The 15,467-nt window shown below is 41.3% G+C and overlaps 3 protein-coding genes across 6 annotated transcripts; 2 read left to right on the top strand and 1 right to left on the bottom strand.

Moving 5' to 3' along the window:
- The first annotated feature begins 772 nt into the window (after positions 1-772).
- On the top strand, positions 773-5,322 carry LOC110533396 (putative ammonium transporter 1). Its single transcript, XM_021617550.2, has 10 exons — positions 773-1,276; positions 2,325-2,414; positions 3,129-3,350; positions 3,467-3,549; positions 3,647-3,772; positions 3,881-4,105; positions 4,250-4,388; positions 4,487-4,566; positions 4,667-4,793; positions 4,908-5,322. Exons 1-10 carry the CDS (start codon positions 1,210-1,212, stop codon positions 4,967-4,969), a joined length of 1,221 nt encoding a protein of 406 aa, XP_021473225.2. The 5' UTR covers positions 773-1,209; the 3' UTR covers positions 4,970-5,322.
- zmat2 (zinc finger, matrin-type 2) lies at positions 5,157-9,792 on the bottom strand. Of its 2 annotated transcripts, XM_036989327.1 has the most exons (7): positions 9,581-9,792; positions 9,134-9,453; positions 7,411-7,522; positions 7,127-7,250; positions 6,859-6,932; positions 6,170-6,315; positions 5,158-6,003 (listed from the first exon to the last, which is right to left on the bottom strand). In XM_036989327.1, the coding sequence occupies exons 1-7, from the start codon at positions 9,711-9,713 to the stop codon at positions 5,863-5,865; spliced, it is 1,050 nt and encodes a 349-aa protein (XP_036845222.1). In that variant the 5' UTR covers positions 9,714-9,792; the 3' UTR covers positions 5,158-5,862.
- Positions 9,793-10,717: 925 nt separating this feature from the next.
- Positions 10,718-14,060, top strand: slbp2 (stem-loop binding protein 2). Of its 3 annotated transcripts, none has more exons than XM_021617558.2 (8): positions 10,718-10,871; positions 11,155-11,289; positions 11,857-11,934; positions 12,123-12,206; positions 12,414-12,560; positions 12,775-12,942; positions 13,022-13,178; positions 13,262-14,060. In XM_021617558.2, exons 1-8 carry the CDS (start codon positions 10,822-10,824, stop codon positions 13,439-13,441), a joined length of 999 nt encoding a protein of 332 aa, XP_021473233.1. In that variant the 5' UTR covers positions 10,718-10,821; the 3' UTR covers positions 13,442-14,060. The 3 variants fall into 3 exon arrangements, with proteins under 3 accessions (XP_021473233.1, XP_021473234.1, XP_036845542.1); XM_036989647.1 differs by lacking the exon at positions 10,718-10,871 and adding an exon at positions 11,018-11,037; XM_021617559.2 differs by lacking the exon at positions 11,857-11,934.
- The last annotated feature ends 1,407 nt before the right edge of the window (positions 14,061-15,467 follow it).

Genomic DNA, 15,467 nt, shown 5'->3' with positions numbered 1-15,467 from the left:
CAGCATCTTTGGTTCATTGATTGACACTGCGTGTCTGATTGACAGGAACAACAGGTGAGGCTGTTAGTCTGAGCAGGCAGTCAACAGTCAGAACGAATGTGTGTGCTCTTGAGCATTTAGGCCTATATTATTTTATTTATTTTTTCGTTCTTTGAATTAGTTAATTCTATTCATTTAAATATTTTGATTATTTATATCTTAATTTTTAAAATATATTTTATAAATAGATTCGGCTCTTCCGATATTCGAATATCCCAACGTTCACCTCGTTCGTGAACGACCCATCACACAGGCATTTCGCGCTCTCTCCGGCATAGGTTTTTGACATGAAATATATAATATGTTACTATTGCAATGATAACAAGACAACTGAAATTATTGTAAAAAATGGTATTCTGGTTGCCAAATACTTCATAGACAAACAAAAATTCCAAAATTCTATACCAAAATTACATTTTTTTTTTTGCACATCTTATTCAAACATTAACCCTAGTGAATAAGAACAAGAATAACATCTTCCTAAATCATTATAATACGATTTTTGTCAGAGTGAATACAATTGCACTAAAATGGTTTCTTTTTTGTATTATTTTATTTATATTATTTTTGTATGTTTGATTATTTTCTTGTTAATAACTGTGTTTGTTTTGTTAGACATGTTTGATGAAGCAATGTAAGTTGATTTTTGTATTATGAATAATAAATAAATAACTAAAATAGATGTATTATTATTAGCTAATCACACAGGTCCTGTGACGTAATAGAAGCACCCGAATTCGAGTTCGGGAAAGAAAATGCAATTTATACTTTGCTAGCTAAGTACTTATCTTCAACCTAGCCTGGATATATGTATGCATCGTGTCTGCCTCCATCACGATCAGTCACTTGCGAGCCTGATACCGTGAACCACACATAGCTAATGTGCTTTATACGTGTAACATTAGCTAGGCTACTTGTTTGTTTTGCCATTTTATAGTTAGCTAACGGCTGCGCTAACGAACCAGATTGCAAGCTAGTAGCTAGTCTATTTATGCTACCAGCTGGCTAACGGCTAACGGCTGCGCTAACGAACCAGATTGCAAGCTAGTAGCTAGCTATTTATGCTACCAGCTGGCTAACGGCTAACGGCTGCGCTAACGAACCAGATTGCAAGCTAGTAGCTAGCTATTTATGCTACCAGCTGGCTAGCTGTACAGTTTTTTGTTTGACATGGCTTTCCCTGATTCGATAGCTGTCCACGATGCGTTCATTCTCCTCGCCAGCTTCTTTGCATTGTGTGAGTATTGTTCATGAATCTGTCTGTCTGACAGGCAGGCTAGGTAATGTAGCTAGCTAGCTAGAGTAGTAAAGTAAGATCTTACTGCTATCTCGTCTCAGTTCCGTGGTTACCATGGGGAAGCTTTAGTAGAGAGCTCTGTAAATGTAGATATTTTTTTGTTATTTTAAGTATTTAAAAAAAATATATATATATTTCTTGTTGTTGTGGGGGTTGATGACCTGTTGAGGGTTGGCCTAAAACATATGTTGGTGACTCATGGAGTTGCAGGACTGAATGTTGTTTACCTTGTCTTGGCTAACTATAGCTAGCTGGCTGATTTAATTTGAATAATGCATTCCAACACCTGATCAACATAGCACCGGATTTTTTTTTTATCACACCTTCCCCTGTTTCTGGAAGGACGTGGACTGTGCGAGTGGATGACAGAGGCTCGCCTCATAGGATAACTGCCGAGGTGTGGTGGTCTCTAAGGCTCTTATAGCTGCCGAAGGATGACCCAGGTGGGGGTTACACTTTCGTGGTGGATGTCCCAGCCTATACAGAGCCATAGCTGTGAACTTCAAAGACAGAAGAGCCTGGTGAAAAGCTCCTGGCCTGTCTGATTGATGTTTCTCCCTCCCTGGCTGTAACATTAACGCCACCTCAGTAAATAATGGACCTGATCGGACAGCTCAGTTTCTTCTCTTTTCTGTCCATAAAAAACAAATCTATTGGTGAAAGAGGCAGGGCAGGCCAGGAGCAAGGAAGGAGGGTGTGGTCAAGGAAGGCATCTCCCGAGGCTAAATGCCCTAAGGTTTTTTTTATCAGAACAGGCGTAAGACACCACTCAAACTACTCCCTTTATTGAACGGGATCATCATCGATCTGTGGAAGACCATCTCCAATGAACTGCCAGCTGCCTGAATTGTTTTGTTTTTATTTTTTTTAAAGCGACTTGGAGATTCTGTATGAAAAAGCGCTAACTATATAAAATAGATATATTATTATTTGATGATAAAAAAAAAATATATGTATTCTAACTTTACTTTCAACTTTGATTGCACAGGCCTCAAGTTTGGGTTTGCGTTTGTGGAGGCAGGCAAAACAGATCCAAAGAACGTCTCCAATGTCATCTTTAAAAATGTAGCAGACACATGTAAGTTGACATTTTTTGGTAGTTTTTTTGCCTAGTTTGAAGATAATCTAGGAGATTATAAAAATAGAAATGTCATGAGATGCAAACACATATGCCAAATTGTTAGAATTGATCAAATTTAACTTGTTCACCCAATGCTGTTTGATGGAAGTGTATTTATTTTACCGGTTTGCTGATATTGAGCTGCACAACTGTAGTTGTAAAAACATTTTTAGGCAACTGCTCTTTTGCGATATCAAAATTATAACTTTGAAGGAGAGCATTGTGTGAGTGTTTAATCTGTGAAGAATCAGGAATCACATCTTAAAATATATATTTTTAAATGTGACTAGAATGAGAGGAGGCTGTATTCTCAGGATACTTACTGTAGCTGTCACATGCTTACAGGCCTCCACCAACACCAACCCATAAACACGTTGCAAGCTTTATGCTTGCATGTTAGTGCAAGAAGTGGCAATAGCATGCATGCTGTTTGTTTCGATAGCACAGTTTCCACTTCCTGGTGACTGATGTGGCAGAGTAGGAGTTTGAACTATAGGCCTACAGGTCAAAGAAGGAAATGAGTAGGTGACTGTTTAGTTCATGAAGATCTTTAATCTGCTGGAAAAAAGTATTCATGTTTTTATGCAATGCAACCGACTTAACAAACAGCCTAATGGGTAAACCTTAGTTCACTACTTATTTTAACCCATTCCATCCCTTGTTTGTTTTCAGTTGTCACCTTGCTGGCTTTCTTTCTCCATGGCTATGCATTTGCCTTTGGGGAGCACAACGCTGTTATCGGAACCCAATTCTTCCTCACACTGAACAAGACAAACATGGTAAACTTCTTCTTCAACTATGTCCGCTGTGCTATAGCCACTACTCTGGCACTAGGGGCTGCCAACGAGAGGACAGAACCAATCGGCTACCTCATATCCGCATACGTTTTCTCAGGTATTCTCACTCACTGATTCTAAAACCACAATTTTTGGGCCACTTTTCCTTCACTCAATACTTTTAAGGTGAGGTTTGTTATATTGCTTGTGTTCAGAGTCTCTCTGTTTCCTCAGGAATAATCTACCCTCTGGCTTGTCACTGGGTCTGGGACCAGCAAGGCATCTTCAGTCCAACCTCCACCTCCTACCCATCACAGGTGTGAACCAGTCACATCACATCACATAATCAAATTCAGGATTTAACTATGTATTACAAGCAGAGAGATTCTCGTATTGACCCACATTTCCGTTCAGGACTATGCAGGCAGCGGTGTGATCTTCTTGCTGGGTGGTGCAGCGGCAGCTGTCTCACTGCGGGTTATAGGATCACGGGCTGGACGCTGGAGTCCCCATTTCAAACGGACAGAGCACAGCCAGCCTGTAAGTCATGGATACAAGTGCAAAGGCCATCTTGAAGACTACAAAAGTAGATGCATTCTTCTGCATCCACCAACTCCTTGTCTCCTTTGTGTGTATGACTGTTCTTAGATGGTGGTGCTGGGAGGATGCCTTCAAATGCTGGGCTTCTTGGGCCTGGTGATAGGCACTCACCCCCGTGTGTTGGATGCTGATGAGGGCCTGTTACTGGGGCTAGGCACTGTAAACTTGCTGCATGCTGCTACAAGCGGAGGACTCTACGGACTAATGATCCAACGCATCGATAAGAACTACTATGATCTCGACAGCATGCTCTCTGGGGCCATTGCTGGCATGGTAATACAGTTCGGGGCTTGGGAGATGTAGGTCCGTTGTGACTGCACATCATCTATGGGGCTTGTGCTGACCTGTGCATAATCAATAACTAAGCATTTGTTTTTACGCTGAGCTCAGAGTCCGGTCTTTCTGTGGTGTTTACAGGTGGCAGTGTGTGCAGGAGTAGACACCTACATGCCTGGTGTGGCAGTCATGTGTGGGGCCACTGGATCTCTCCTCTTTATTGGCTTTCGCCGCTTCCTCTGTGCTGTGAGGGTGGATGACCCCCTTAACATCATCTCCGGTTAGAATCATATTTCTGGTTGAAATACAAAAAAATTATAATTGCCTCCCATCCCCAAAACCCACATGAATCATAATGCGTCTCACTTTCTCTGTCAGGGTACTTAATTCCAGGGGCCTGGGGCTTGATGCTTGCAGGTTTATTCTCTGATCATGGGGCTCTTGGAGGACATATCCAGGTGAGGAATGAAACAGACCACCCTGGAGTGATCTCTGCTGCATAATTGCTGTAGCGCACAACATTTATGGAGTTGGTTCTCCTTTTGTTATTATTTCCAGGTGTTGGGGAACAATTGCATTGTGGCACTGGTGTTATTCTTCTGGGCAGTGGCTATTATGTACCCTCTTCTCTCCATACTCATGTGTTTTGGAGTGCTGCGAGTCCCCCGCTTTATGGAGAAACAAGGTGAGATAATACCGTTGCCCTGCAGTCATTTCAGCACTGGAAGCTAAGAGAAATGGTACATTTGGTATGCATAATGATGCATTCTCCCTGGTGTTATTTTTATTTTTTTTACAGGAATAGACAAAATCAGACACACGCTAAGACACCCTCACGGCACCAGGAAGTCACTGAACTAACCCCAGACAGAAACATCAATCCAGAGGCAATGAAGTTAAACCTGGGGATAATTTTTGAATGTTTTTTTCTAAACAATTTCTTAATGCATAACTAAAACATTTGTTAGCAAGCATATTTGTTCCAGAGTAACCCTCTTTTGTTTGCACCATAGTTTCATATTGAGAAGGATGGCAGTACAAAATATTTACAAAGTCAAACAATTTATTGTATGAATTACAGATGTCTTGAGTAAGGCAAACACTACTACACACAATTGCCCCATGTTTCTAGGTGGAATTTATTAGGGAAGCATTTAGTTGTGAGGTTGTTATTTGGGGGCCGAACAGTTGAAAAGTCAAATAAAATAAAATGCACTGTCCAATAACTGACATCTTTGATAGCAGATAAACATCCACTATATTTGCGTGAAAAAACAGGTAGTGCAACTAGTGGAATGTAGGCAAATGAACACACAAGAATCTTCAAGGTCAATGGGAACCTGTTGTAAGTTATTATTATTTTTTAAACATCTGTGGACATTTACCCTAAATTCAGATATAAAATTCCCAATAAATTACTAATTGTATTACTATGACATGTTATCCCATTCTATCAACCACAAACCTAGCAGTTTCAGGGACTCCTCAGACTGTATGTACAGCATGCGGTTAGTTTTTTTGGGAGGCTGGTTTGGGAATAGAATAGGGGGTTTTGGGGATGAGTCATAGAATACCGACCTGGTGGCAGAACAGTTTGCTCTATAGCCAACCCTTTTGTTGTGCTTATGACAACAAGTAGCTGGCTTTAGCACATCTGGGAACAGGCTGATAGAATACTACAGACAGCAAAGTTTACTTTGATCAGCTGAAAGGGAAAGGTTGTAGAGTGTAAAGAAATGCATAAAGTCTTTAGGTCATTTGCCTTTCTTTGATGAACCAAACCCCGAGAATCCCATCACAGCAGCCATTTCATCATCCTCCTCGAAAAGATCCTCCTCTGCTTTGCGCTTCTTTTCCTTCTGCTTCTCCTTCTTGTAAGCCTTTGCTTTCTCCTCCTTGGAAAAGTGACAGGGATACATGCTTTCACGATTTGTTTTAACATGGCTTAATGGTCATTATACTCACGTTAGACATAACAGCAATGGTATTTATTTCCTGACCTGAACTAATAACACACATTACATCCATTTGGGCTGACAGTATTCTAGCCCCATCACCTACCTCTTCTCGAAGCTCTTTCATGCGCTCTTCAAAATCATACTCCGTCTGCTTCTCCTCAATCTTCTTCTTGTTAACTTCAAATCGTTTCTTCACCTGGTCCAATGAGGATCGCTCTACGCGCATGGACATTCCCAGATTCCTCTGGTCTGTGAGGAGAAAGTAGATGAGAAAACAGATGACCAATTTAGCCATCTACGTTGCACTTTACATTTTTTGGGGTATTTTACACCCTTTTCCGATCTTGTCTCGCCACTGCAACTCCCCAACGGGCTCGGGAGGCAAAGGTCGAGTCATGCATCCTCTGAAACACGACCCGCCAAACTGCGCTTCTTAACACTGTCCGCTTCACCTGGAAGCCAGCCGCACCAATGTGTCAGAGGAAACCCTGTTACCTGACAACCGAGGTCAGCTTGTAAGGTGCCCGGCCCGACACAAGGAGTCCCTAGACCGCGATGAGCCAAGTAAAGCACCACCCCAGCCAAACCATCCCCTAACCCAGACGACGCTGGGCTAATTGTGCACTGCCCTATGGGACTCCAGATCATGGCCGGTTGTGATACAGCCCGGGATCGAACCTGGGTTTGTAGTGACACCGCTAGCACTCCAATGCAGTGCCTTAGACCGCTGCTCCCCTCGGGGAGGCCATACGTTGCACTTGTAATGTAGATGACAATGTTGTGCATACTCACGTTTCTTGCCATTGATGTGGTCCAAGAAGTTGATGGAATCCTTCACAACACAATCACACACATTGCAGTAGTACCTGAACATTAGATAGAAGAGGTTAGCACTCAATGCCTTTATCAGACACCTGTATCACTTGTCAAAAAGACAATGACATCAATTAGGGCTAATCTGTATCCATAAATAATATAATGCATACAGCTCTTAGATAAGGGAGTGACAATAACAGTGTCAACTTCATTTCAGAAGAATCTTTGGATGCCAGCCTCTTACCCGCCCATCTCAGCCTGTGGTGTGGTCTTGGTGATAACAATGGTTTTACCCAGCTTGGACTCGAGGTCCACCTTGTAGTCCCTGTGTCGCAGGAGTTCCCGCTTAACTGGGGGCGCTGGCTTGCCTGAGAGAAGGGGGCATGATAATTATGTATACGTTCATGGTGTGTTCATTCTCTATCCATTACTCACAGGAATTAATGTATTCATGGGAATCAATTTCAATTTGAAGCTTTCACTTAGTTAACTCCCATGTGTTAGTTACAGGGGCGAAAGGATAATTACCATCTTTCTTGTCTCTCTCCTCATCGAGACGTTTTTGAGCCAGTTGTTCATACTCATCTTTGTCCCACTTTCGTCGAAAATCATTCTTGCTGCTATTACCTCCACCACTGGACTTCAGGAACAAAACAAAAACAAACAAAAAAAAGGGGGGGGGGGTTAGTTTAAGAAATGCATGATGACAGTACATTTCAACACAGAACAATTTCTTCAAGCACAATTACTTATATTTTTTACTTTCTACCTATAGTTCCCAAACCTCCTGGGGACCAACAACCGTACCTTCTATTTGATCTATTCCGGAGCTAGCAAATCTGATTCAAATTGTAAACTAATTATCAAGCCCTTGACTAAGTGTATCAGGTGAAGTAGTTCAGGCCTACAACAAAATTGTGAAACATCTGGGGGGGGTCCAGTGGAGAGTTTTGAGAACCGGTGAGTTAGACAAACAAATAGCTATTGGTAACAGCCACAAGCTTTACTAGTTAGTTAGCACGGCTAGCGTACGTCCATAATGGCTGGTAATTTTACAAAGTTAGAATTTATTTCAAACGTTCTACTCTCACACGAATTATGACATATAAAAGTCGTGTTGATTTCACCCTAAAACCGTAAGGATTAATTAGCCTCACGATACATACCCCACTGCCGGACGCCATTTTGTTTGTAACAACGTTATGGAATACGTTACTGTCGCAATATTTGGGGGATGTGAAGTATATTGTCGTGTTTATGTCGAGCGCCTTGTTTTAAGTAGGAAAAATAAATAGCCTATTCATATCAAGTCATTGATTCATCATATAATGGGATTTCTAAACAAAAGCTGACACCTTTCTTAGATTTTTTTATGAAATGGAAAAATCGAATGCATTGCATTATAGTAAATCATTATTATTATTATCTACTGTACATCAAATAATTAGCCCCATCAAATAATTAGCTAGCTATTAAATGAAGTACTTTAAGCGTACTGGGAAGCCGGACCAAAGGGTTGTCACTAGTTACCCCACCACAGCCACAAAGTAAAAATAGGCTATATCGTCAAATTTAATTAATTTAGTTGTGAGGTTGTCATTTGGGGGCCCAATTTAAGTTTAGGGTTAGGCATAACGTCTTAATTTAAGTTTATCGTTAGGCATAAAGTTAGCAGATTTTAAAATGGGGTAACATGGGATGAAAGCCCCCCCCAATGCCTAATAGCTGAAACAAAAAAAGCAAAGCTTGGAGAAACATTTTTGGCCATGCTTAGGGTAGCAAACTATAAAGGAAAATAAATTACTACCGTTTAAATGTTAACATTTATTTTTTAGGAAAGGGACAGCTAATATAAGTTTATGCCATAGGGTTTCACAGAAGTGTCCCTATTAAAAAAAATAATAATAATAATCCAATTTTACCTATTTTGCACATAAATTATCTTTCTTCTTTAACCTTTATACTCCATTGTGAACAGTTAAACTAAACTCATTATCATTTGAATAAGGAAAGATTGTATATCCCAGCAGTCTTTAAAATGAATTCAAGAGCAAAAAGGTTTTCAATAGTTTGTAATATTTATATTTTTCATTTGGAATATAACTGATTAAATGTTGATTAAACACACACACATTAAGCATTTTATAACAATAACTTAACACAATGGCATTTACCCTAGATTTTTTTATTGACACAGAGGTCACAAATGAATCCCATCCCAGTTCAATTTGAGCATAGCTCTTGAGCCCACCTTTGACACTGCTGGCACCGTATCCAGTCCCCACCGGTAACAGAGAAGAGCTCGTTTAGGGTGTTTGTTGTGGTTTTGGAACCTGGAAGAACCTTTTTCAGTGGCACCACAGCTTTCTTCTGTGTCACTGGTTTCCTTTTGCTTTCTTAGTTCTCTCAAAAGTTGTTTTGCCTTGTCCTCCAGGAACCTCTTGTGGGGTGAGGCTGTCAGGACTGTAGCTGACTCAGCCTTTATTTTTCTAGGACTCGCCTCCTGTATTCTTGGCCTGGGGGACAACTCCAATATGACATCTGCCACTGTTTGTTGTTGTAGAACTGGTACTGTTAACAAAAACAAACAAACAACAACAAGAATTCATGAGTATTGGTTCAATAAACATGTATTTCTAATCACTCTATATGCTACTTTATGTTTCCTAAAATGAGTGCAAACATGTATTTTTCTTACCAACATTCAGAACAAGTTCACTGGAGACCTGTGAGTGTTGAGTAGGCTGTGGGGTGGAGGTTGCGGCGGATGTTGATGTTGTGGCAGAGGTTGCTTGTGGGATACGGATGGATAATCCTGTGTGCCGCTTCATAAAACTGTAAAACCAGTCTATCTATGCATGTTAGTCTAACCTGGCCCCTATTCTAACTCTGACCCCTAACCCTAAATAAATGGGTGGATGGGCATCTTGTCCCCAACACACTAACCTAACATATTACTACTTCACTAAAAAACAATCAACATTTTTCTCTCTAAACAAGTGGGAGATTTATCTTAAGGCTTCCTTACAAGTACATTTCAAAAATAATAATGGATCTAACTTCCTTGGATTATATCTATAACTTTTTCTAAATTGCAATTGAAATTATAAACTTTCCTCAAAATCGTGGAATTATGGAACTGAATACATTTGTAGTTGATCAAGGAAGGCTGAGGAACTGTTGATTTTTATTAATTATTGATTTATTTATTTTTTACATCATGTGTTTTTTGTGAGAATTTACAGGGGGTTGGGGGGCATCTTACCCCAGGGGGCATCTCATCCCAAATAACTCTATATTTGGACTTGTATGACATGGCAGCCTTCAATGCAGGTGTCTGCTGACTGATCTATAAAGAACCTTGCATTCTAAATAACTAGCCCTACTCATTATTATTTGTAAATCAGTCAGTCAGTCACAATTTACCAACGATACATTACAGATTTGTTCCTCTCGAACAAGGACAAATTGTAGAAATAAGGGTTTTAGCCATAATTATGGTCTTGTTCCCCTGCTCAGATGTTGCATGCGTCAAAACATTCGACTCTGTCATCGACTGACAGATTTCTATAACATATGGTGCTTTCATGACGCACCAAAGTTATAGCAAACCCCTAAAATAGCAGAACACAGGGAGCAGGGAACAAAATGTTACTCAGTCAATATTCAGTAGTTTTAAACTACACATGATAGAATGACAAAAACATACAGACCTCGGCTCCATAAATGCACCTCGAAACGGGTGTTGGTGTTTTGGGGAAACATGTCGTTCAGAACAAACCGTTATGCAACGTATCAAACGTTCAATCGAACTAAACGCACCCAAGATAGGGCAGGTGCCACACCCCTGCAGCCCCGCCCTGATGGCACCTGGCGTTAATTTAAAACCTTTCCTTGCCGCAATGGGGAATTTACTGCGTGGCTGCAGCCAAATATATCATGTCAACAAGCGTCGAATCCGCATTTCAAGGTCCATTTATGGAGTCGAGGTCTGTATTTTTTTGTTTGTCATTCTATGACGTGTAGTTTACATCGTCTCTACATGATTAGGTTATGTTTCTTATGTGTATGGCCGAAAATCCCATCACCATAAAGTGGCCGAACACCGCTAGATTATTTTTTTATATTTTTTTATCTGATACTAATTACAACAAGGTCACGTAATTGATTCTGAAATTGTTTAGTCTACCCTCAAAGTTAAGTGGTATAATTGAACAAAAACGATTCACTTATATTGAATAATATTTTTCTCCCTGTGTACTGTTATTTTAGGGGTTGGTCAATGCCTCTTTTGTCTGGCGTTCCAGCGCTGCCCCCTGGCTTCAGGTCCAGACCACCTTCTTATCCAAGCAGCCCTGAACCTTGGCTTCTCCCAGGATGTAGCTCTGTGTATGACAGTCTGGTCAGGTACATTTATTTTATTGATTGAGCACGACAACAGTCAACCTAAACTTACCCAGAGAAACTGGTTTGGGCCCAAATGTCTGGTTTACTTTTAGAGAATATTTGACATGCAGAAAATGAAAGGCAGCGCGCTAACCCCAACTAACTTCTATGCCTTTCCCTAATATTTAACACTTACCTGAACCTCACTAAAACTATCTTTAATCTAACCCTTGTTCCCAACCATAATTATGCCTAATATGAAATGTTTGTTCAGCTGTGCAAAAGTCCACCTATTCACTGGTTACTTATATTTGGGTAGCCTAAGGTTAGAGTGTTGGGCCAGTAACCAAAAGGTTGCTGGATCGAATCCCTGAGCTGACAAGGTAAAAAGGTTGTTCTGCCCCTGAGTAAGTCAGTTAACCCACTGTTCCCCTGGTGCTGAAGACGTGGATGTTGATTATGGCTGCCCATGCACTTCTGTTTCTGAGGGGTTGGGTTAAAATCTGAAGACACATTTCAGTTGAATACATTCAGTTGTACAACTGACTAGGTATCCCCCCCCTTCCTTTATTTTCCTGTCCCTTTCAGTAATACAGCCCCAGCCATGCCTCCCTCCCCCATTAATGGAGAAAGAGGACCTGCCCCTGCTATGCAAAAGCTACGCAGGTATTATTCATTACTCTGGCATTCCAGCACCTGCCTTGGACTTCTGCTCTAATAACGGTTGTATTTGTTAGTGCACACTAGAGAATTTTCGCAAAGGAAAACATTTAGCTCAGTTCTTTCTTTCCTGATTTTTTTTTTTACTTTGATTACTCTAACCTGAACTTTTGTCTGATTGCTTTTCCTATCAGGTCCTCCATCCTTGAGCGATGTATCCTTAGGATGTCTACTGCAAGTGTTGCTGTTGGAACGGAAGACATGGATGGCGTCAGGAGGTAGGAATCCACTCATTTCTTTTGTCAGCCTATTGGAGCACAGTTAAGGACTCTTATATGAAGGGCCTCCGTTCCTCAATCAGTTGACTTGAACCCTTTACCAATTTGCTCTTTTGAAATGTATAACATATTCTCTATTTAGATGGGGAATTCCCATGCACTATTTCAAGCAATGTTAGTAGAAATCCTGAAGGCTTGTTTTTCTAGGTCCCAGGCAGGGATGCGTTTGGCCCCACGAAACCTGGATCCAGCTCACATGGAAGGCAATGAATCTGTTCTGAAACGACGGCAGAAACAGGTTCAGTACGGCAAGAACACCGCTGGCTACCAGAATTACCTGGAGCAAGTTCCCAAGTATGACAACTGATTATTCTGTTTATTTTTTTGCTATCAGAACAAGCACAGTAACTAGGTTCTAAAGGGTAACTAATGTCCTGTGAAAAACCCTAAACACTTTTACAGAACTATTTATTGGATGAGACCTTAACTCAAAAGTTGGCTATAAATGTAAGTCCATGAGTAGGTGGAATATTTATTCATTTTTTTTCTCCCCTCTTTCTGATACAAGGCGTTTGAGAATCCCTGGGCTGCACCCATCCACTCCAAACAAATATAGAAAGTACAGCCGCCGATCTTGGGACATGCAGGTTCGCCTTTGGCGGAGAGCTCTGCATGCGTGGGACCCTCTGTCTGAAGCGCATGGAGAAGTGGAGGAACAAGACCCTCTTGACCAACTGTAGGCATTGGGTGTTTTTACATTTGTAATAGTATTTGCTTATCTTAAGTTGAACTGATCAATTCTTGATTATATGCAGGCAGGGGTTGCTTGAGCAGATGAATTGCGAGCTATATGAAGACTATAGTGGTAAAGAGAGGACCAGAGGGATGCTGTCAAACTCCAAAGCCCCCTTCTCCTCTAAGCCTCCAGTAATGTCATTCAACAGTCCCTGGATGTTTCCCCATGGATCTCAGGTGTGTCAGTTTTACTCTCTTCTTAGTAGGTGTTGTCTTGTATTTGGAGATAACTGTACAGACTGTGACTTGCCTCTCTTTAGGTGGATGTGTCGGGTCCTCAGGTGCCATCCTCCCAGCCAGGCTTGGGGTATGCCTTTAGCAGTCATCTAACGGCTGATGAGAATGTGGTGGGATGGCTAAGATTTCTCCTGGAAACTGACCACTCCCGCGATCAACAGGCGCCCCTGCAGGGCGACCGGCTACTGTGGAAGCCGTACTGATCATTGCTGTCAGTCACAGCGGTAGATCTTTTGGGTATATCCTAATAGACTTGCAGGGTTGCACTGGGTGTTGTGCTGACTATGAAAGGGATGATTGCTGTAAAATATTTACCACTTTTGGGTTCACTTTTTACACTTTGGTTATGGTTCTGTAGCGCACATTTTCAAACTGCTTCACTAATCATGTACCTACATTGATGTCTATTTTGGACCACTGTAATGCACTTTTTTTGCACCATTTACCTTTGTCACAATTACATTTAAGTTATGTTAGGTTTTCACTGCCCCATCCTCTAAAACAGGATTCTATTCTGACCTGCCTAAATTCTGTTTTCTCTCTAAAGAGTAAAAATGTATTAGCTTTATGTTGCGTTTTGCACACCAGCCACATCACCATGTTCACCAGTCTGTGACCCAACTGACTGTCAGGCTCTATACGGTCTCATGCACCATCCTCTCCTGCCTACCTAGCTGTTTTTCTAAAAACAATGTCGATGGGGAAAATGCTATCACTTTGTTTAGTAGTTTTTTTTTTATTCATTTTTTTTCTTAATTGTCTTTTTGTACAACCTGAGTACTGATGCAAAACGAAATTAATAAAGATATGTTCCAAATTGAATATGTGGAAAATTGACTGTGGGGAAATGGCTCCAGGATAGAGTTCCAGGATAGAGTTCAGTGTGTCAAATCGGAGGGTCTGTTGTCCGGACCTCTGGCAGTCTCTATGGGGGTGCCACAGGGTTCAATTCTTGGACCGACTCTCTTCTCTGTATACATCAGAGGTCGCTCTTGCTGCTGCTGAGTCTCTGATCCACCTCTACGCAGATGACACCATTCTGTATACTTCTGGCCCTTCTTTGGACACTTAACAACCCTCCAGGCAAGCTTTAATGCCATACAACTCTCCTTCCGTGGCCTCCAATTGCTCTTAAATAAAAGTAAAACTAAATGCATGCTCTTCAACCGATCGCTGCCTGTCCAGCATCACTACTCTGGACGGCTCTGACTTAGAATACGTGGACAACTACAAATACTTAGGTGTCTGGTTAGACTGTAAACTCTCCTTCCAGACCCATATCAAACATCTCCAATCCAAAGTTAAATCTAGAATTGGCTTCCTATTTCGCAACAAAGCATCCTTCACTCATGCTGCCAAACATACCCTTATAAAACTGACCATCCTACCAATCCTCGACTTCGGCGATGTCATTTATAAAATAGCACCCAATACCCTACTCAACAAATTGGATGCAGTCTATCACAGTGCAATCCGTTTTGTCACCAAAGCCTCATACTACCCACCATCGCGACCTGTACGCTCTCGTTGGCTGGCCCTCGCTTCATACTAGTCGCCAAACCCACTGGCTCCATGTCATCTACAAGACCCTGCTAGGTAAAGTTCCCCCTTATCTCAGCTCGCTGGTCACCATAGCATCTCCCACCTGTAGCACACGCTCCAGCAGGTATATCTCTCGTCACCCCCAAAACCAATTCTTTCTTTGGCCGTCTCTCCTTTCAGTTCTCTGCTGCCAATGACTGGAACGAACTACAAAAATCTCTGAAACTGGAAACACTTATCTCCCTCACTAGCTTAAAGCACCAACTGTCAGAGCAGCTCACAGATTACTGCACCTGTACATAGCCCACCTATAATTTAGCCCAAACAACTACCTCTTTCCCTACTGTATTTAATTGATTTATTTTGCTCCTTTGCACCCCATTATTTCTACTTTGCACATTCTTCCACTGCAACTCTACCATTCCAGTGTTTTACTTGCTATATTCTATTTACTTCGCCACCATGGTCTTTATTGCCTTTACCTCCCTTATCTCACCATTTGCTCACATCGTATATAGACTTGTTTATACTGTATTATTGACTGTATGTTTGTTTTACTCCATGTGTAACTCTGTCGTATGTGTCGAACTGCTTTGCTTTATCTTGGCCGGGTTTCAATTGTAAATGAGAACTTGTTCTCAACTAGCCTACCTGGTTAAATAAAGGTGAAATAAAATAAAAGGCTTC

The sequence above is a fragment of the Oncorhynchus mykiss genome, chromosome 10 (genome assembly GCF_013265735.2).
Source record: "Oncorhynchus mykiss isolate Arlee chromosome 10, USDA_OmykA_1.1, whole genome shotgun sequence".
Taxonomy (NCBI): domain Eukaryota; kingdom Metazoa; phylum Chordata; class Actinopteri; order Salmoniformes; family Salmonidae; genus Oncorhynchus; species Oncorhynchus mykiss.
The sequence above is the reverse complement of the archived record's forward strand: the minus strand, read 5'-3'. Positions and strand labels throughout refer to the sequence as shown.